This window comes from Vigna unguiculata, chromosome 1 (genome assembly GCF_037176805.1).
Source record: "Vigna unguiculata cultivar grain cowpea cultivar isolate G323 ecotype 2 chromosome 1, ASM3717680v1, whole genome shotgun sequence".
NCBI classification, from domain to species: Eukaryota; Viridiplantae; Streptophyta; class Magnoliopsida; order Fabales; family Fabaceae; genus Vigna; species Vigna unguiculata.
Genome location: NC_140792.1, coordinates 41459398 through 41480776, shown reverse-complemented (window position 1 = coordinate 41480776; position 21379 = coordinate 41459398). Strand labels below are relative to the sequence as shown.

The 21379-nt window shown below is 34.1% G+C and overlaps 2 protein-coding genes across 4 annotated transcripts; one reads left to right on the top strand and one right to left on the bottom strand.

Annotated features, from left to right (window-relative positions):
• Nucleotides 1-1797: 1797 nt before the first annotated feature.
• LOC114187162 (serine/threonine-protein kinase PCRK1-like) lies at nt 1798-7272 on the bottom strand. 3 transcript variants are annotated; one of them, XM_028075320.2, is made up of 5 exons: nt 6968-7272; nt 5880-6271; nt 4917-5177; nt 3815-3937; nt 1798-2887 (listed from the first exon to the last, which is right to left on the bottom strand). In XM_028075320.2, exons 2-5 carry the CDS (start codon nt 6255-6257, stop codon nt 2372-2374), a joined length of 1278 nt encoding a protein of 425 aa, XP_027931121.1. In that variant the 5' UTR covers nt 6258-6271; nt 6968-7272; the 3' UTR covers nt 1798-2371. The 3 variants fall into 3 exon arrangements, with proteins under 3 accessions (XP_027931121.1, XP_027931130.1, XP_085529381.1); XM_028075329.2 differs by having other exon boundaries at nt 5880-6266; nt 6968-7183; XM_085673255.1 differs by lacking the exon at nt 6968-7272 and adding an exon at nt 6430-6874.
• Nucleotides 7273-10449: 3177 nt separating this feature from the next.
• Nucleotides 10450-13138, top strand: LOC114173168 (Translin family protein). The gene is made up of 7 exons (XM_028057417.2): nt 10450-10789; nt 10957-11053; nt 11153-11268; nt 11744-11785; nt 12076-12101; nt 12326-12461; nt 12744-13138. Exons 1-7 carry the CDS (start codon nt 10465-10467, stop codon nt 12863-12865), a joined length of 864 nt encoding a protein of 287 aa, XP_027913218.2. The 5' UTR covers nt 10450-10464; the 3' UTR covers nt 12866-13138.
• Nucleotides 13139-21379: the final 8241 nt, after the last annotated feature.

The following is a 21379-nucleotide window of genomic DNA, read 5'->3' as shown; positions in this document are numbered from 1 at the left end:
TCTTGTTGCCCTTTTTTGAACGTATCAAAAAGTCAGTGCAAGCATCCTAAAATCTTAACGTCAAAGTTAGTATGTCATATAATTCAAAGAATTGGATTATTGTTGCAACTTGTAAGACACACTTCTAATTCTAATCACGTCCACGGAAGAATCACATATGCAATGACGAGTGCAAATCGATACGTTCAATTCAATCCGATTACAATTGCATTCAATCAAATTCATCATTGTTTATACGTTTCAAATAAAATGAAATAAAATTTTTGAAAATAATATAATAAGAAAAACTTGTCTTAAACTACAAAATTCAAAAACTAAGAATTCTTACGTATAATTTTTTTTTTTTTTTTTACATTTTAACTAGAGTTTAGCTCTCTTTTTTAGCACAACTGTTTCCCCATGGAAAATGAAAGGAAAAGCACTTTTCTTTTTCCTTTTCTTTTATCCCAAAAAAGCAAAGTAAAAAGTCAGAATATTAAGCAATCAAAATAACCGCGTTGTCATGGTTATTTCTCTTAAAGTGACAGGACATACATGATCAGATAATGTTTTTAAAAATAACTTATTTTTCAAGTAATTTAAAAAAAAAAAGAGAGAATAACATAGATTTTTGTATAAATTAAAATTACGATTTTTTTTTAAGGGTTAATAATTATTTCTCTAAGGAGTTTCGTTTAAGAAATTGACAAAGATAAATTTTAATTTATAGATAAGTTAAATTGTATACATAGAAAAGTCAGTGTAATTATCTATGTATTAACATCATATATAAACCAGCTTTAATTTATTACCCTTTTAACAATTATAGAAAATTTATCCAAACATATTATTAAACTAATAAGCTACCTCAAAAGATTATTCTAATAGTACTTGCTAAATAAACATAAGGGTGTGTGATTACTTTATTCGCATATAAAGGTATAAAAAAAGTTATTCATGAACTATTTAATTCAATTTATGAAACATTTAAATTAAAAAAAAAAAATTAAGTTCGTGTAAACTTTGATGGCTTGTAGGGAAATGTTTATACATTTATTAGGGAAATGTGTATATTTGTGTTGAGAACATTAAAATGAAATCTGTTTATGCATGTAGGACCCTGCAAAAGCTGTAGAGAACTCTCATGGAAGTAGTAAAACCAGAATATCTTGATGAAGATTTGTTTAAAAATATAGCTAGACTTTTGCAACCATTTTCTCTTGAGTGGTTACTTTTCAGCAATTATGGTTTCTCTAAAAAGTGGAACAGATAGAAGCACCACTAGTATCAGCCAAGATGCCTACAGTGTCTTCCATGGAAAGCTATAGTCTCCCACGAGATTCATAATCAATTTCCTCAATTGCCTTGACAACACAGAAGCAGCACCTATGCTAATTCACAAGTTGCATATGCTGGCACATGGCAGATTTATACACATCTCTAAGAGCAGATAAAAAGGCTGCACTTTTCTGCCACAACATGCCATTGTAAAATATGCATCAGTTCTTCACCAATCATAGCATGGTTCCAGTATGATTAATTTGATCACTTGTTTTTTTATCAAGTCTTCTTATCCTCAATAGCCTCTCTTAAAGCTTAGGATTATGAGCAAAGCAAATAACTTATTCATTCTCAATGATGGGTCATTTTACATATAAATCCCACCCTTATGACTTACCAATGGCTGGATGTTGCTGCTTGAGGTTTAGACGATATTAATGTCAGAAAGGCAATGAAACCCTTTTTGACTTTGGTTTTAAATCTGGTACCATTGATTGTGACATTATTACATGATGATTTGGTAATAATATGAAAATCTTACACAGACAAAATCAACCTATATAAATAAACTATCATAATAATCATTCGTACATTTTTTTAAAGAGCACATAATATCTCAACAATCACAAGTTCACGTAATTTTAAACCTATATCAGTTCAACCAAAGAAACTCAAGGATAAGGTGATTTCCAAGTAGGAATTAATTTCTTGGCTTGTGATCTTAGGCAAGAATCATTCATGCATTTTATGCATTTGTTTCAGACACTGCAGAACTTCCAGGGACCTCTATTAGAAGGAGTAAAATTACAAGATGAGGCTCAAGATTAATTTAAAACTCTATAGCTAAACTATTTTACATCAGAAACCTGTCGTCTCTCCTTAGGTTCACAAATCATCGCAGAAAATTTCCTCAATAACTTGACAAGAAAGAAACAGCTATGGTACTTGGTAAGTAGTATGTGATGGCAGATTTATACACATCCTATCAAGAGAGAAGTTGCACACAGTATTTATGTTATGACAGCATGGATGGAGACACCATATCAAGCATGAGCTCTTCCCTGATCATGAAGAAATTTTTCTCAGGCTTGATGGTTTTAAATTGCAATAATCAACATGTTCTTACAAGCTTTGGTCTCCACATCCTAGCAAACCAATTACTTTCTCCAGGCTTCTGATCCATGGTCCGTTTCTTGTTATTTGTTTCAGTATCCTGGGAACTTTCCACTCTTGACACACTCCTCAAGGGCAATTGTGGACTGGAACAGGATGAGGATGATTCTACCATCCCATTCACCATTTCCAATACCTCACTCATCTTTGGGCGATTCTTTGGATTTTTTACCAAGCATCGGTTTGCTATCATAGAAAGTCTCTGGGCCGATTTGAAGATTTGTTTCTTATCAAGTCTTGGGTCTAATATCAGTTGAAATTTCCTCCCATCTGATAGGTATGGCCTTATCCATTCCAAGAGCTTCTGCTCACCTCTGGGGCGATTTCGATCTATAGGGTGCCTACCGGTGATGAGTTCATAAAGGAAGACACCGTAGCTCCACACATCATTCTTTGATGTTAGACGTCCAGTTTGAACATATTCTGGAGATGCATATCCCATTGTTCCCACAACCTGACAAGCATAGGCAGCCATATGAACACAAGTAATATAGAGTCATGGATTCCAGTTTTTTATGGTTTGGTGCTGTTGAGCAATATGCTACACACTTGAACAACAAAAGGGGTGCTAAAAGGGTAACTTAAATATCTGCATGCCCATGTTGAAATAACAGTGATAAAATGAAAGCTGAATTTAGATTGAGTATACATTATTTGCTGTTATAATTTTTGTTTTCTGTTTTATTTTGTATCAAAATAGTCATTAGTTGGCTTCTTGACTATGTGCTAGTGTTAGTTAACTGTAATCTATGTTCGTAGCTTTTCTGTACAGGTATAGATAGCTTTTGTTCACCCTAAGAAGATAGCTTTTGCATCATTCAGAATTAATAAAGGTTCTTCTTTCTTTATCTGTTATATTAGAGTCTATCTAAAAGGATTACTCGCCATGTTATACACATATGATGTCCAATAGTATCTGATGTGAGGAAGTGTATTGGAAAAAACTTAAAATCTCGTATCAACTATAAATAATGTCAAATACAGAATATAAATGGATATAAACCTCGCCTCATGAGTTAGGCCTTAATCATTTTGTAAGAATAATCAAGAAATGAACTCAACTTTTGACAGAGACTTTCTTACGATTTTCAGAACTGAATCAATATTCATTCTATTATACTTCATATTTGACACAATCTTTATTCAGCCTCACTAGATCTACAGACGACTAAAGATTGATGAGTTATTTTTTTCATATGGGTTGGTCACTAAAAGATTGTGGTTGGACTATTGCCAACACAGATTTACCCTAGTCTTGTTTTGAATTTCTCTACTTTCTCATGTGAATAATTAGTTAAAAAGATTAAAGGCAATTACCGGTCTTCAAATGTTAGCAACATCTATTTACAAAATCATAGATTAATAGTACACATAGGCATACCGCGGTTGAGACATGAGTCAGTCCATCTGATGGTCCCAACCTAGCCAACCCAAAGTCTGAGAGCTTTGCATTCCATTGTTCATCCAAAAGGATATTTGAAGATTTGAAATCTCTGAAAATTATCTGCATTATGCGTACATAGTTAGCATATCATTAATCAACTGCACCAAGATATGAATGGTATATAAATTAAACATGACATTGATCAAAGTACTCAAATTAACTCCTCCGAGATACCTTTCTTCTTTTCTAGCTAAATTACACTTCTCTCGTGAGATATGATTAAATTACAGTGCCTTCCCCAAGAAACTAACATGTTTTATGCTTTAGTCTATTTTAACGTGAACAAGCCTCTTACAACTAGTTTTCCTATCTTTGTGAGTAGAAAGAAAAATTTTAGTTTCCCGTGAATTCTGAAATTGGTAAACTATATTTTGTATGTTTAGTTTACTTTAAAAAATAACACCCTCAAGAAAGATTCTTACGAAAGAAGGTAGGAAGCTAACTTTTCTTAATTAAATACAAATTTTAATGACAAAAACACCATGTTAGCCTTATTACATCATTTAACACAGTAATAAATTAAAAATTTCTAGCAATATTTTTTATTAACCAAATAGAATTTAGTCATTCATGAGTATTATAATTCCTACGATTCATGATTCCCATATATGAAAAAATGTATCAGATAACAAACAGCCTTTTAGCTTAGTAGGTAGACTCTGGAATGCTAGAAGATGAAATAAAGATTTTAAGTTCCAAAGTCATTAACAAGGGTATTTAAAAACATCATTTCATTATTTGAAGTCCTAAAGTCTGTGTAAAATCAATGATAGGATGCTCAAAACTAGCTGAAGTTGTACAGAGGAAAAATGTCCCTGGGGAACTCATTAGTAGTTATTTGCATTAAATGGACTAACACATTTCATGTCATAGGGGGAGGGAGAGGAAAGTATAATGTTAGCATCTATTTGGTGAGGACAGAATAATTCACCTTTTTCCATTGGGGATGTGGATTATATAAATGTGCAGAGAAAGATTTGTAGAGAAAGGCTTATTAAATTGAATAGGAATTTATGAAACTTGTGCCACAAACCTATACCTGAAAACCCATTTCTTCATGCAGGTATGTTAATCCACGAGCTGCATCTCGTGCTATTTTCAATCTCCTACTCCATGAGAGAGGAGCCTCTGATCGGTGGGATAAATGGTGTTCCACACTTCTGTTAGGCATGTATTCATAAATCAGAAGCCGCTGGATTCCTCTTTCATCATCTTCTGCACAATAACCCACTAGTTTCACAAGATTCGGATGCTCAACAACACCCAGAACATTCACTTCTGTCACCCATTCCCTGTGCCCCTACAAGCCAAAAGTAGAGTACCAAAATTTAAAACGGAGGAAACAATACATAGAAACAAATAATTCATATCTTCAGTAGCAACCATAGCATCTTAGTGTGTTTTGGAACGCACATCAAATTCACATCCAACAGAGAAGCTACTCTTCATGGCTTCTATAGTTAACTTTAAGCATGTGCATCGGATGTATGCAATGAAAATATCAAACATCCACATTTCCTTTAAACTTTCTAAAAAAGTAATCGTAAAAGTTTATCGTAGATCAGATAGGAGATCGGATTTTCAAGTAATTTTTTAATGGATCAAAATGGTTTAATGAAATTTTATATCCCACCGATTATTATCCAAAATAAAATTTATCTAATCCATCTAGTTTGCTACCCCTTGTAATATATACATTATATCTCTCCTCGAGATATCAAAAAGCACAGAGAAAACTAATTACAGACTAGTGCATGACAATGCCTTTACTAAGGGCATCTCCAATGCAAGGATCACAGGCTTAAGACAGGAGTATGTTGATGTAACATGAAATTCAAGACTATGAATCATAAGAATAAAAAAATGGATTGTGGGTGTTCTGCAGAGGCAAAAAATGCAAGAAGATTTACAAATGATAGGAACACACATAATAAATGAGACATCATAAGATGAACCCTACATTGGAGAGGGCCTAAGATAAAAACAGAAGCCAAACTCTTACCTGCATTCCTCTTTTACTAAGCTGTTTAACTGCAACTTCAATTCTTCCAGAGGGGACCTCCACACTTTTGATCAATCCCAGGTAGACACACCCAAACCCGCCTTCTCCAATCATAACAGAGCGACTGAAATTCTTTGTGGCTGATTTCAGTTCAGAAACAGTAAACACTCTGAGGTTGCTGGACCTCTGGGACAAACTGGGTATTGCATTCCTCCTGAGAGATTCTGTGCTGCCATTGTCTGAAACTTCCTGAGAATTTAACTCAGAACCAGATCTTCTAATATCAGCACACGTGGAATTCTCCGACCGGCCCGATGTTGATCGCAAGCCTTTAGGCTCATCTTTCTTCTCTCCATAGGAGAATGTAAAACACTTCATGGCTGCTGACTGTACTGCATTTTCATTTTCAGAAGAGAATGTTGAGATTTTTATATTCATTTAGAAGCAACACAGCATCTAATGTAAAGACATATATATGACGAAGAATCCTCAAATTGAATTCACAAAGAAAAAAAAAACCCTTGCTTCAAATAACCATATCATCAAACACCTTCTAGAGCATCCTTGTCAGCCTAATTCCCACTGTCATCGACATCTCCAATTTTAGATAATCCAAATATAAATGTTTTCAATCACTGTTCCATGTCTCTTTTACCCCCAGCAAAAGCTAAACAAGTCAGAAGTATTCAGATAACCAGTCACAATCTAGGAAGTAGCCCAATTAACCATTTATACTAACAGAAACTAAGTTTTGCTTTCGTGAAATACAAAATGAATTCAATTTTTGTCTTTGGGGGCAATACCAAATCTCTATACTTTCAGAAATACCAACAGAAACCATCAACCCGTACCAGATAAGTCAATTTTTAAAACTACAAAAGGTTAAAAATTAGTAATGGAAACAAAATTTTGTTTTCGGGAAATAAGATTAAGACTAGAAAGTGTCCAAATTGGTCATCCATATAACAATCTGAAAGTGTAGAAGCCCGGAATCGTATTAAGGATCATATGGGATCAGTTGCATGCACCCTTTACTCATACAAAAGGAACAACTACAAAAAGGAGAGATTTTTGGGGGTGAAACTCACCTCTGGTTGGTGCAAAAGGAAACTTTTGATCTAACAGAAGTGAGATGTTGGCAGTCCCCTTTGGGTCAAGATTCCGAAGAGGACCAGCACCATTTCATTTGCCTCCAAAAGTGGAGACTTCAGAGAGTGAAAGGAGAAAGAATGAGTTTAAGAGAAGTTTTCCACACGGCAGCAGATGCTGGCTTGGTCACCTTAGTTTACCGAACAAAGTTCAGCCTAATAAAGTAAGTAATAAATATTGGAAGCTTCATTAACATGATAAAAAGAGTGTGAAAAGGGTGTGGTTTTGGATTTGACAAGAGTGACTCTAGAATTTAAGAACCTAAATGTTGAAATTATGAGCTTTAAAATTACGATTATTTAATTCTAATATAATGCTTAGATTATAAATTTCTTACATTAAAAAGAAAATCTTAAAAACAATGTTGTAAAGTAAGTAAAATAAAAACAAAAGACTACTGTAAGAAAATCTCATTATTTTTTATAAATATTCTGATCCATACATTCTCTTACACTAATGGTAGGAACAGTGGATAGTGAAGTGCATAAATGAATATACGCAGAATTTGGACGAAATGAAATAACTTATCCAAAACGTGAAAAGAAAAACTTTGGAAGGAACGTGGAAGAAGCACAATAGAATGAAAAGGAATATAATTGGAAAGTTAAGATAGCAACGATGAAAGAAATGCACATTTCATTTCTTCGTCATAGTCATGTCATGGTGAACCTTCCACCACGCTTCTTCCTTTCATGTTAAGTGTTTGACTGCATACATGGAAGAGTAATTAATTTATTATTTTTCTGCATAGACATGTAACTGCAAAGAGTGTATCTTATTCATACTAATCTCTTAGGATAATTTATAAAAATACGATATTCTAGTGAGTGAGTGTATATAAATGTTTAAATTGAGAGAAGAAGAAAGAGAAAAAAAAAGAAAAAGTGAATGGTGTTTATAAATTAGACTGTTCAAACAATTAGTGACAATTGCTGTATTAGGGGTGTCTTAAAAGATAACTGGAGTCATGATTCAAATATATTTTTACGCATCGGAGTAAACAAGGTACTGGACAAGAGGCCATTTTTTAAAAATATTTTGGATTACTAAATTTTGATAATTTTCTTTTATAACATGATGTGTAATTTTAAGTGGTTTTGAAAGATTGAAACTGAAAAAAATAAAAAATAAAAAATCACTTAAAAGATGACACATAAAATTGTAAGAGAAAATTGTCAAAATTTAGTAGTCAAAAGATCATTTTTTTTTAAATATAATCTTTATAAAAGAAAATAATAAAAATAAACTTATTCCAAATTTATTTACCAAATATTATACCCCATTCATGTGATTTTTATCCATTTTTTGAAATCAATTGACCAAATCTAAAAGATTAGTTAGAAAAATATTAACAATTACAAAATTGTATACAAATAATTTTATATATTTAAATATTTTTTGACTTATGAAATTAAAATTAATTTAATTTGTTTAAATTTATATTTTGTTATTTAACTTCTTTATATTAATATTTTTATTTGGATTATAGTTTAAGATCATTCTTTTTATTTGGTTGTATATTTTAAAATAATATAATAATCTAACATTTAAAAAAAAAAGTATGTGTGAATATTTACGGGTAAAAGAAATCATGAGTATTTATTAAATAAGTATCAAGTAAGTAATAATAAGACAAATTCTCCTAATATCATTTTTGAAAAACAAATAACGCTAATGAGCATCACTTAGCCAATTCGGTCTTACATATCCAACAATGCATATATTATATACTTTGAAATTGCTTAGACCTCTATATTGTCTTTTTTTTTTTTTTAGTTTCAAATCTCAAATAGAAGTTGATGAACATCAATTGTGAGTAATTGACGGTTATCTACTTTGTTTCCATCATTGTGTATAAGTCTTAAAAAAAATTGTCAAAAGTTAAGTTTCTCTCCATAATCAAAAGTTTTTCGAGAATTCTTCTTATATTATTGAACCCAAAATGCTCGTAATCACAGTTACATAAATATTGATAAACTATATATATATATATATATATATATATATATATATATATATATATATATATATATATATATTTGTCCGATCTCTAGAAGTTGATTCATCTTGAAGACCAAAGTCTGATATGAACAATATAAAAGAAATCAGACTTTCCTATTTCATGTAATTGTTACTTACTAATAAAAATAACTATCTCCACACTTTTTATTATATTATTTAAATAAATAAATAAATATGTAAAACAATGAGTTGTTTATAATTTCTTCTATTAAAATATAACTAAATCAACTTGATTATGATATGATATTTTAAGTCCTAAATTGCTCTAATTGGAGATGCTCTAAGTTTATCTATATGCATAAAAAATGTGTGTTGTTTATCATTGCATTTTAAGTTATTCCCTTCTTGTTTTCAAAGAGAAACATTCTACCTGGTTCATGAACTTGATACATGATAAGTTTACCACCATTCTAGATTGTTAGTTTTGACTTATAAATGCTTTACTCTTTATTGTTGTTTTTCTAATCTGTTTTTATATTTTCTAAATAAAAAAAAATTAATACATTGAAATGATAATTTCTTTCAAAATAAAAGACCCTAAATTAAACAAGTTAAACATAAAACAAGATATTTACAAGATTTAAATAAAACATAGTTAAGCAAATGGGGTTAAGAGAAAAAAAATTAAAGTAATAGTATTTTATTAAAAAACTAGTTTGATTTGGAATGATTGTTTTTGTTGTCAAACTCTTGAAACTCATGTAAGGTTATGACAACTTTGATAAAAAAAAATGTAATACATGTCACTTAGGACATGTTAGTTTTTTAGTTAAAATAATCCAAATCTTATGTAAGTATTTTTATATAATTAACAATTTTGAGATGAACCGAAAGGGAAAAAAATGTAAATAACAAATGTAAACATACTCATTATATATACACAGCAGAGCATAGGGATGACAATTGTTCGGGTCAGGCACAGATAATGCCTATTGGCAACTCGACCCGTCAAAAAAAATCTGTCTATTATTCGCTCGTTTACTCGTCGGGTATCCGCTTAAAAAATACATACGAATATTTTTAAAGACCGTGCGATACCCGTAAATATTAAAAAAAAATATTTTATAAATTTTTTAATATAAAATTATAAAAATAAAATATAAATTAAATTAAATTTGACATAATAAAATATACTGTTAATTTTAATTAAATTTAACTTAATAAAATATAAATTAAATTTTAATTTTTTACGAGTAACGGATATCTGCAGATACGAATAGTATGATATCCGTACCTAACCTATTTATAAACAGGTATTAAAATATCTACTACTGCAAATAATAAATATCTACGAATAATAACTATTCATCAAAAATTTTATCCACAAATATCCACGAAGACAGATAATTTTGTTTAGAGCGCCACTAGGCATGCACCAAAAGAAAGGGAAAACGAAAACCTTCACATTAATACCATGCAATATATGAAACCAGCGTTTCGAAATGTGGCTCCCTACTGCCACGTTTTCTCTCGATCCTTAAACCCTAACCCTCTCCTTCTCGTATCCCCGTTTCGGAGACCCGAAACGTTTCACCTTTCAGCCCCCGTTTCGTGCTTCTCCTCCTCAATGGCGGAGCCTCAGTCGTCGCTAGAGAAGCAGTTCGACTCGTTTAGGGTTCAGCTGGAACAATCTGGAACGCTCCGCGACCGAATTCGAAGCGTCGTTTCGGAGATTGAGTCCTCCACTAGGCTCATCTATGCCACTCTTCTTCTCGTTCATCAGTCTCGCCCCACTCCCGGTACCACCGAACACATTATGCTCTTCTTCTTTCCTTAACCCTAACTACTTTGAGGGTTGAAGTGTGTTAAGTTTATTTTGTTTATGATTTAGTTTATTGTAGCAAGGCAATGCATTCTGTCATTCTGTCGTTATCTCATGGATATTTGATTTTTTGGGTTCGAACAGGGCTTTTAGAGAAGGCCAAGTCTCAGGTCAGTGTGTTAAAGGAGCAGTATAAGGAACTCGCTGAAGTTCTTGGAGGAAGCTCTGGGCAATACTATCGGTGATTAAATTCGGAGGAACTTTTCATCTTTTTTTTTTATATGTTTTAATTTTTCGTGTGTTTGTAATTTTGCCTTTTTTTTTTTCTTGTGTAATGTAGGTATCATGGTGATTGGAAGAGTGAAACACAGACTGTAGTTTCGATGCTTACGTTCATGCACTGGCTAGAAACAGGAAGCCTTCTCGAGCACAAAGAGGCTGAGGAAAAACTTGGGTGTATGTCTTAATACTCTTTAAAATTTGAAGTATGCCCTACATATGTTAGAAGTACCAAAGCCTTCCATTCAATCAATCAACGGTTTTATCGCCTCAGATGCCATTGAATTCTTTGTTTGTATTTAAGTGTCTTGCCTTGTGTAAATTTCCCTTAACAGGGGGTTTTAACATCTAAATCAGAGAGCTAAGCATCTTTTGGAAAGTTAAATTTTCGAACCTTTTTCAACACTGTTTTAAATTCTAAGAGGCATTTAAGTTAGGATTGTGGTAATCTTGTATGGTTGATAGTTTATGGCAATTTATCTACTTATCTTCTATATGCACTATACCGCAATTGTATTTCGTCACTCAGAATAAGTGGAAGCAAATTGTGTTGTTTTTTCCTCCCTGTTTTTTTGCCATGACGTCGACTACTTACCATTCATCCCTAGTCACTGAGATTTAGTAATTCTGTATGCTAATTGTTGTTTTGCAGTGGGTTCAGACTTTGGTCTAGACGTTGAAGACTACTTAATAGGTGAGTCTTTTAAAATATGTACTTGGCTGGCATTAACTGTGTAATAATCGTTTCTGGAGATGAATATGATCCTATTGCGCTTATTCTTGGGCTAGCTTCCATCAGGGAGCGTGGTCAACTTAAATATGGTTATAATTTTCAAATGTGTATGTTAGTGTTATATTTAGTCATCATTAGTCATTTCATTAGTACTGATGATTCCTTAATTTTTTTTCCTGATTAAATTAGTCAACCAAAATTTCATATGTTTGTCGTATCGTATGTGTACTGATTCATTTTTTACCATGCAGGTGTCTGTTTTATGTCTAATGAATTGGTAAGAACTAACTTCCTCTGAACTGCTACGTATCATCTTGCACAAAATAGAGGAGATATTCACTAACACTACGTTTTAACCATATTTTGTCAAGAGGAACGTAGACTAGAGATGTGGATAAATGTTTGTATATACAGACACAACAGATTATCATACTTCTGTATTTTTAAGAAAAAAATATCATGACTATTGCAACCTAATTTTCTATTCATTTGACATTGCAGCCAAGGTATGTGGTGAATCAAGTGACAGCTGGGAACTACGATTGTCCAAAGAAGGTCTTAAAGTTCTTGACAGACCTCCATGCTGCATTTCGTATGCTTAATCTTCGCAATGATTTTTTGCGAAAGAAGTTTGATGGTATGTTATTACTTGTACCTTGTCCATGCATTCTCAATGTTGACACAAATATCTATCATCTTAAAGCAAGATTAGTCTACTAACTGCAATGAGTAACGGCATTACCCAGAAACGGGCGATAATTAAAAGAACATATATATACCAGCTATGGCTCACTCTCCCTCCCCAAAAGACGTGCACCAAAGATACTTGCACTGTTTGCATATATTACTTTTTCATAGAGGAGTTGTGTTCACTCATACCGTCCGTTTGGATGATATCTTTCAACCTTTGACATGGCAGGCATGAAGTATGACCTAAGAAAAGTAGAAGAAGTTTATTATGATGTTAAAATTCGGGGTTTGACACCGAATGGTGAGACAATTGGAGACCTGGAGATCAAGGAACCAAAGGACAATCTTTAGTTGTGATAGCTGTTAAGCCAAAGCAAGAGAACTTACTACATGGAGCTTTACTGACTGCTCAACAATTATGCACCTTAAATACTTTAATATGCTGCTGGACTTTCTGTTAGCTGTAACTGGAATTCTATTTGTAATGTTCGATGAAGGCAAGTCAAAAATTCAGTAGCAAGAATACAATTGTCTATATTTGGTGCTGACTCTCAAAACCATTGCGAGAACTGGGAACTCTGTTTTCACAATGTTCTAAATGGAAAATATGGTACGTTCAATTCACCGATGATTGACTTTTTAATCTCACCTCTTTGGTCATCATTGAACTGAATGAAGTAATTTCCAGCTATAAATTGATGTTAATTAAGGAATCCAGGAGACATGAAAGTGAGAATCAAGGAGGTAATTCGTTTATTTAGCAAGTAACACGGTATGTACAAGCTTAAACTGGTGTTGGGATAACCGGTCTGGATTTGATTATACTTGTCTCTATTTTTTATGTAAAAATTAGCATCTATTCTAGATGCTCATTTGGAATTTAGGTTTTATTTATTTTTTGTTAAAGCAATAATATTATCATATTTGTGTCTATATTTGTTTAAATAGTAACTAATTCTCATCTCCAGCACATATAAGAGAAAAAGAAACAATACAACAAAAAATACAAGAAGTTAAATCAAAATCTATGAATTAAGAGAATCTATATTATGACATCAAATCTATTTCTAAAATCAAAATTTATGTGAAGAAGTAACATGTATTCACACTAACTTAATCGTGGCGCATAGGGTTTGCTCGAAAAATGTGAGAAATTTTAAAATTAAAACCATGATACAATCAAATAAAACTTTCAACTTTTCCTGATACAACAAGAAAGCACTAATTGAAAATCAGAGAGCCATTGAAGAATAATTGTATAAAAATATAATGTATAATTTCTTTAAAAAAATAAAAATTATGGGAAAAAGTATATTATATAAAATCTAATTTGAAACAACAAAAAAAAGTTATAAATATAATAATAGAATTCTAAATAAAAATTTCATAAATATCAAATATATTATAAAAAAAAGTAAACACTGAAAAAAAGAGGTGTATATAAAAACAATAACACGGATATATATATATATATATATATATATATATATATATATATATATATATATATATATATTCAAAATCATGACAAATTTAGGCAATGTCTACAAGTAGTTTTATATGCCATTGCATAACAAAGTGAGGTCTTAAAAATTAAACAAATAATAACCTCAAATTTAACCTGTTAAATTAAAATTTTATAATTTTTTGTGATTTTGATTTTGTTGTATATGCTAACAAATACTTCTAGTATTATGTCTTTAAATGCTAATCATGAATGAAACACGAAGCAAATAGTAATTGTTATTTGTTAAATAGTAAATCTGACACTTCAACTTTTGACTTAGGATTTTCATATATGTATTTTTTAATCTTTCTATTTCAGAAAAAATTATAGTTTTGACTTGTTCTTTTAGATTTTCATTAATGAAATTATTTATTTCTGTATCTTAAAACATGTTTGGTTTGAAGTTTAACTAAATGAAGGCAATAAATTAAAGTGTATATAAAATTGGAAATTGATTTTTTTAAAAATATTTAAAACATGAGACCAAAATCCCAAAAGAAGAAAAAAAAAAAACAATATCGTGTATAAAAAATATCAACATTGTAATTCATCAACTTTCCTTTTTTGCAATAGTGTAAGTAAACTAAAGTACCGATCAGAGATGTCAAAAAAAATTCGCAACGGATAGAAAACGAATATTAAAAATGAATACCCGCTATCTGCAGGTACGGATATTTTTGATACCCGCATTTTAACGGGGTGGGACGAGTATCATAGTATCTGTACTCATGGATACCCGTACCCGTTAAACTTTAATTCACAAAAATATCCTCATATATATATATATATATATATATATATATATATATATATATATATATATATATATAGTGTTGCACAAGATGTGGACATTAATGAAGTTAGTAATTTCTTTAATATTTCATTCAAAAATAAACTACAATATAAATTGTTAGTGATTTTTTATTTGTTTGTTTTTCAAGAATCAATCGTAGAAGGTGAACTTGTTAATCCAAACACTAATTATGATTAAATATTTATTTTTGTAAATATCCGTGGGTACCTGTGGATACCCGCAGATATGAAAAACATAGACGGGTATCCACATAACGGATATCCAACGGATATCTAACGAATATGGATACGGGGGAGCTACTACCCGTACCTTACCCGCCCCGTTGATATCCCTAATAGTGATACATTAAAAAAGTTACAAACTACCAACATACACTCCAATCAACTAAGCAACCCAAACGATGTCCCCTGTTATGTTATGTGCCAACAATTCGTATATCTCATGCCAAGTTGATGGGGAAAACAATAACAAACAATATACCAGAGAATGCAGCGGATATAATTTCCCCTAACTTGCAAGAATCTATGAGGAGCAATAATCAAAGAGCAGCAATAATAAACCACCAAAAGCACAAATAAAGGCACCAAGATTTTTAACGTGGAAAACCCCTCAAATCAAGGGTAAAAACCACGAGTCGTCCAGACCAAAGAAATAGCTTCACTATGATCAACAAGAGTACAAAAGAGTCTTAATCAATAGCACAAATTAGTGCCAACACCCAACCAAATAACAAAGCAACAAAGCTTTCAAATAGAGAAGAACAAGAGAGGAAAACCTCTACAAATCACTGCTGCAGTGCGAAATTAATATCTCCCAACTCAGACCTCGTATCAAAGATCCGACCGGTCAGAATGAAGAGCAATGAGTTCCGAACCTGCTGTAAAAATTTCAGCCCGATCCAACGGTGAACGAATCCGCAGCGCCGAATTTACTGCGACAGCTCTATGAAAAACGTGAACAGAATTTTCCCTCTACCTCTCCCTCTATGTGTTAGGGCTTTCAGTGTATTCTTACTCTATTGTTCTGCCTCTCTCTTTATTTTATAGCCTCCTCTCCACTAGGTTTAAGTGAGACATGGGCTTCTCAAATTTTGGGCCTTTTCTCCACATAGGAAGGGAGCCCAATACCCAACAAATCTCCCCCTCACAACTATGTGGAGATAACCGCCAAACCGGCGATCTCACAACAAACTTCAAACTTTCCTCTTGGCAATGCTTTAGTCATCATATCAGCACCATTATCATCTGTATGAACCTTTTTCAACTCCAACAACTTAGCATCCAAAGCATCACGTATCCAATGATACCTCACATCAATATGTTTGGATCTAGAATGAAAAGTTGGATTCTTACCAAGATGGATAGCACTTTGGCTATCAACAAACAATGAATAGTTATCTTGCCTAAAACCAAGCTCCTGCAAGAATTTCTTCAACCATAACACCTCCTTGCATGCTTCAGTAATAGCAATGAACTCTGCTTCTGTAGTAGACAACGCTACACACCTTTGTAGTCTTGATTGCCAAGCCACAGCTCCCCCTGCAAACTTTATCAAATAGCCCGAAGTGGACTTTCTGGAATCAATATCCCCAGCCAAATCTGAGTCTGAGTAACCCATCAAAGTAGGTTTATCACCTCCAAAACAAAGCTTCATATCAACTGTACCATGAAGATACCTCAAAATCCATTTCACAGCATTCCAATGCTCTCTACCTGGGTTTGACAAAAATCGACTAACTGTACCAACAGCATGTGCAATATCTGGTCTTGTACACACCATCGCATACATCAAACTGCCCACCGCAGATGCATAAGGAACTCTACTCATATTGGTCTTCTCAACTTCATTTGAAGGACTCTGTTTAACACTCAGTTTAAAATGAGTAGCAAGAGGAGTACTCACAGCTTTAGCATTTTCCATCTGGAATCTCTGCAACACCTTCCTAATGTATTGCTCTTGTGATAGATAAATCTTCTTTTCTCTCCTATCACGTGAGATATGTATGCCAAGAATCCTTTTAGCAGCTCCCAAGTCTTTCATGGCAAAAGACTCGCCAAGTGTCTTCTTTAACCTGTCAATTTTGGAAATATCACTGCCTTGGAGCCTGCTTCAAACCGTATAGACTCTTTCTTAGTCTACACACATAATCTTCCTTGCCTTTAACAAGAAAACCATCAGGTTGCTTCATGTATATCTCTTCCTCCAAATTACCATGAAGGAAAGCTGTCTTCACATCCATCTGCTCAACCTCCAAATCAAGAGTAGCAGCTAAACTTAGCACAGTTCTGATGGATGACATTTTCACCACAGGTGAGAAAATCTCATTGAAATCAACACCCTTTTTCTGTCTGAAACCTTTCACCACTAATCTGGCCTTGTACCTTGGAAGTGTAGAATTTGAATCTTGTTTCACCCTGAAAATCCACCTAGTTTCCAATGCCCTTTTGCCCTTAGGCAATTTCACCAAGTCGTAAGTGTGATTATCATGCAAAGATTTCATCTCATCTTGCATTGCATCCAGCCACTGTTTCTTCTCTTCACTATCCAAAGCCTCTTCAAAACACTCAGGTTCTCCACCGTCAGTCAAGGTTATGTACTCATCACAGGAATACCTTGTAGAAGGTTGTTTTTGTCTATTAGACCTCCTGAGTTGGACTTGAGGTGATTCAGGTATATCACCAAGATCGTCATCATCATCATGTTCCTCTTGAGCATCATCAATTGGAACCTCTACTCCACTTCCAAACTGTCGATCATCAACATCACCATGTTGCTCATTGTCTTGAGCTTCCGTTTCAACATTCTCCAAATTGTGAGTGGGCAACCTCATCGGATTACCATCAGTGAGATTACTGTCTTTCTCGGGTGTGGTCTTCTTCACCTTATCAATGTCTTCAATGGTCTGATCTTCCATGAATTGTACATCACGGCTTCTAACAAGCTTCTTCTCAACAGGATCATAAAACCTGTAGCCAAATTCATCCTCACCATAGCCAATAAAGATACATTGCCTTGTCTTTTTATCTAACTTGGATCTTTCATCCTTAGGAACATGAACAAATGCCCTGCAACCAAAGACACGCAAATGATCATATCTAACATTCTTACCAAACCAAATTTTGTCTGGCACCTCAGTATTCAAAGCAACTGCGGGACTGAGATTAATAACATGCACAGCTGCAAGCAATGCCTCTCCCCAAAAGTGCTTAGGCAACTTTGCTTCTGAAAGCATACATGTAACCCTTTCAACCAAGGTCCTGTTCATCCTCTCCGCTAGACCATTCAACTGAGGAGTTTTAGGAGGAGTCTTCTCGTGTCTAATACCATGCTGCCTGCAATAAACATCAAAAGGTCCACGGTACTCACCACCATTATCACTACGGATGCATTTCAGCTTCTTGCCTGATTGCCTCTCAACCATAGCATGAAATTCCTTGAACTTTTCAAGTACTTGACCTTTCCGCTGAAGAGCATAGACCCATAGCTTCCTGGAACAATCATCAATAAAAGTAACAAAGTAAAGTGCACCACTAAATGACTTTACCTTTAATGGGCCACAAACGTCAGAATGCACCAATTCAAGCAATTCTGACTTCCTTGAGGGAGGATGCTTCTTAAAAGATACTCTGGTTTGTTTACCAGCCATGCAATGAGAACATTTCTCCAATTCTGCATTTCTCAATCCCATAAGCACATCCTTTTTAGCTAAGCAGTTAAGCCCTTTCTCACTTATATGACCAAGCCTCCGGTGCCACAAAGATGCCTCCATATACATAGCATTCACACTGTCTTTAGCAACCAAAGCTTTAGTCCAATACAATTTAGATTGTCTCTCCCCTCTGGCCATAACCAAGTTACCTTTAGTGAGCTTCCATTTACTAGAACCAAAGTGATTGTCATAACCACAATCATCAAGCAACTGCACAGAGATTAAATTAAAACGAACATCTGGAGCATGTTTGACTCCTTTAAGCAACAACTGCACTCCCATGTTGGTTTGCAGGCAAACATCACCAACACCAATCACTTTAGACTCACCATCATTACCCATCTTCAACACTCCAAAATCACCAGAAGTGTAAGATGTGAAGAACTCCTTCCTAGGTGTAACATGCAGTGTAGCACCACTATCAATAATCCACATGCTCTCATCAGATACAAGATTAACAGACTCAAAGTTACGAAGAAGAACAAGATCACCATCTGTAGCAGTAGTGACACGATCATCATCATCATGATCATTCTCTCTCTGTTTGCCCTTCTTGTCTTTGTTCTCCTTTTTCCACTTAAAACAATATTTCTGAATGTGCCCAGTTTTATGACAAAAATGACACTCTAAATTCTTGTATCTTGACTTGGACTTGCTCCTACTCTTCTCTCTACCACCTTTATGTTCCTTTTTCTGACTTCTCCCCCTAGCTTCTGTAACAAGCATCTCAGACTGAGATGAAGAACCATGTGCCTTCCTTCTCATCTCTTCATTAAGAGCACCGCTCTTTGCCATCTGAAAAGAAACAACACCATTCGAGGCAGAGTTCGTAATTGAAACCCGAAATACCTCCCAAGACTCTGGTAGAGTATTAAGCAACCATAATCCCATAACTTCGTCATCAAACTTTATGCCCATTCCTGACAATTGATCTAGGAGCCCTTGAAACTCATTTAAGTGATCAGAAATAGAAGAATTCTCCCTGTACCTCAAATTCATCAAGCAATTTAACAAATACAATTTATTATTGCCCGACTTAGAAGCATACAAAGACTCAATCTTCTCCCACAAAGCTCTGGCATGTGTCTCATTAGCAATATGATTATAAACATTATCTTCAACATATTGCCGAATAAAACCACATACCTGTTGGTGCTCAAGGTCACATTTTAACAATAGTACCCGCTTGTTGTACCATATATATTGTTAGGTTTTACAGAGGGGGTTTCACCGGGGAGAACAACACCAATGAGACCTGAGCCCAACCACATAAGACATTGACACCACTCTCAACCCAAAACCTTAAGGCAATGGGTTTATGGGCCTTGATCCTTATATGGTGCTCTACTTTCTCAATACTGGTCAATGTGGGACTTAGACTCACACTTGGATTCCTAACATTCTCCCCCTCAAGGGTGAGTCCCTTCAACCACATTGGTACACTCCCCCTCCAGCGGAAGCATTCCCAACCACGAGTACCCCTTCTCGTACCGCCGTTCATCTTAACGGGACACGCTTACCTGGAACTCTTTGCCAGGAAGACTTTCGATACAGGGACCTTACTGCACTCGTCTGAACCGATTTTAACCATCGGCTCTGATACCACTTTGTCAGGTTTTACAGAGGGGGTTTCACCGGGGAGAACAACACCAATGAGACCTGAGCCCAACCACATAAGACATTGACACCACTCTCAACCCAAAACCTTAAGGCGATGGGTTTATGGGCCTTAATCCTTATATGGTGCTCTACTTTCTCATTTCTGGTCAATGTGGGACTTAGACTCACACTTGGATTCCTAACAATCTCCCCCTCAAGGGTGAGTCCCTTCAACCACATTGGTACACTCCCCCTCCAACGGAAGCTGCCCAACCACGAGTACTCCTTTTCTGCCCTTTTTCTGTACCGCCGTTATTCTTAACGGGACACGCTTTACCTGGAACCCTTACCTGGGACCTGTTGCCAGGAAGACTTTCGATACTAGGACCATACTGTACTCGTCTGAGCCGGTATTAACCATCGGCTCTGATACCACTTGTCAGGTTTATAAGGAGGGGGTATTTCACCGGGGAGAACAACACCAATGAGACCTGAGCCCAACCACATAAGACATTGACACCACTCTCAACCCAAAACCTTAAGGCAATGGGTTTATGGGCCTTGATCCTTATATGGTGCTCTACTTTCTCAATACTGGTCAATGTGGGACTTAGACTCACACTTGGATTCCTAACACAAGTCAACCATTTAAAAAAAAAAAAATAATATATTACCACCACCAACAAAGAGCAATCATATATAAGACCATCACATGCAACCTATGCATGCTGAATCATGTTTGAATCGGAACAAAGAAATGAGTTTGACGTTTAACTCAATTTTATAGAATTAATTTTTAAGATGAGATCTGTATCCACTTATATATTAAAATTGGTTTTGATTTTAGTTGATGATGTATGACTTTTAAGAGACTCTCTTCTGTCAAAACATATTCACCTTGAGTGTAAGACAAAAATAGATGATATGATGTGATCCGATAGCGAACCTAATAGTAGACTCAATAAACAACACATTTCTCAAAGATAAACTTTAAGTAGAACTCTGATAGTATATTAAGAGTTGAATTTTAAATATAATTTAATATCACAAAAGTAGCATGTAAGATAAAGTTTGCAAGTGTAATCTTCTTTTCTATTTTCACCATCTTCAGAAAATGCAACTAACATCTGTAAAATTGAAAATGAAAGCCTCAAGTACCCCAGATGCTAATTATGTTATATTATGATTGTTGTGGGTTGTTAGATAAGAAGAGTTTTGCACAATTGCACCAAGGCT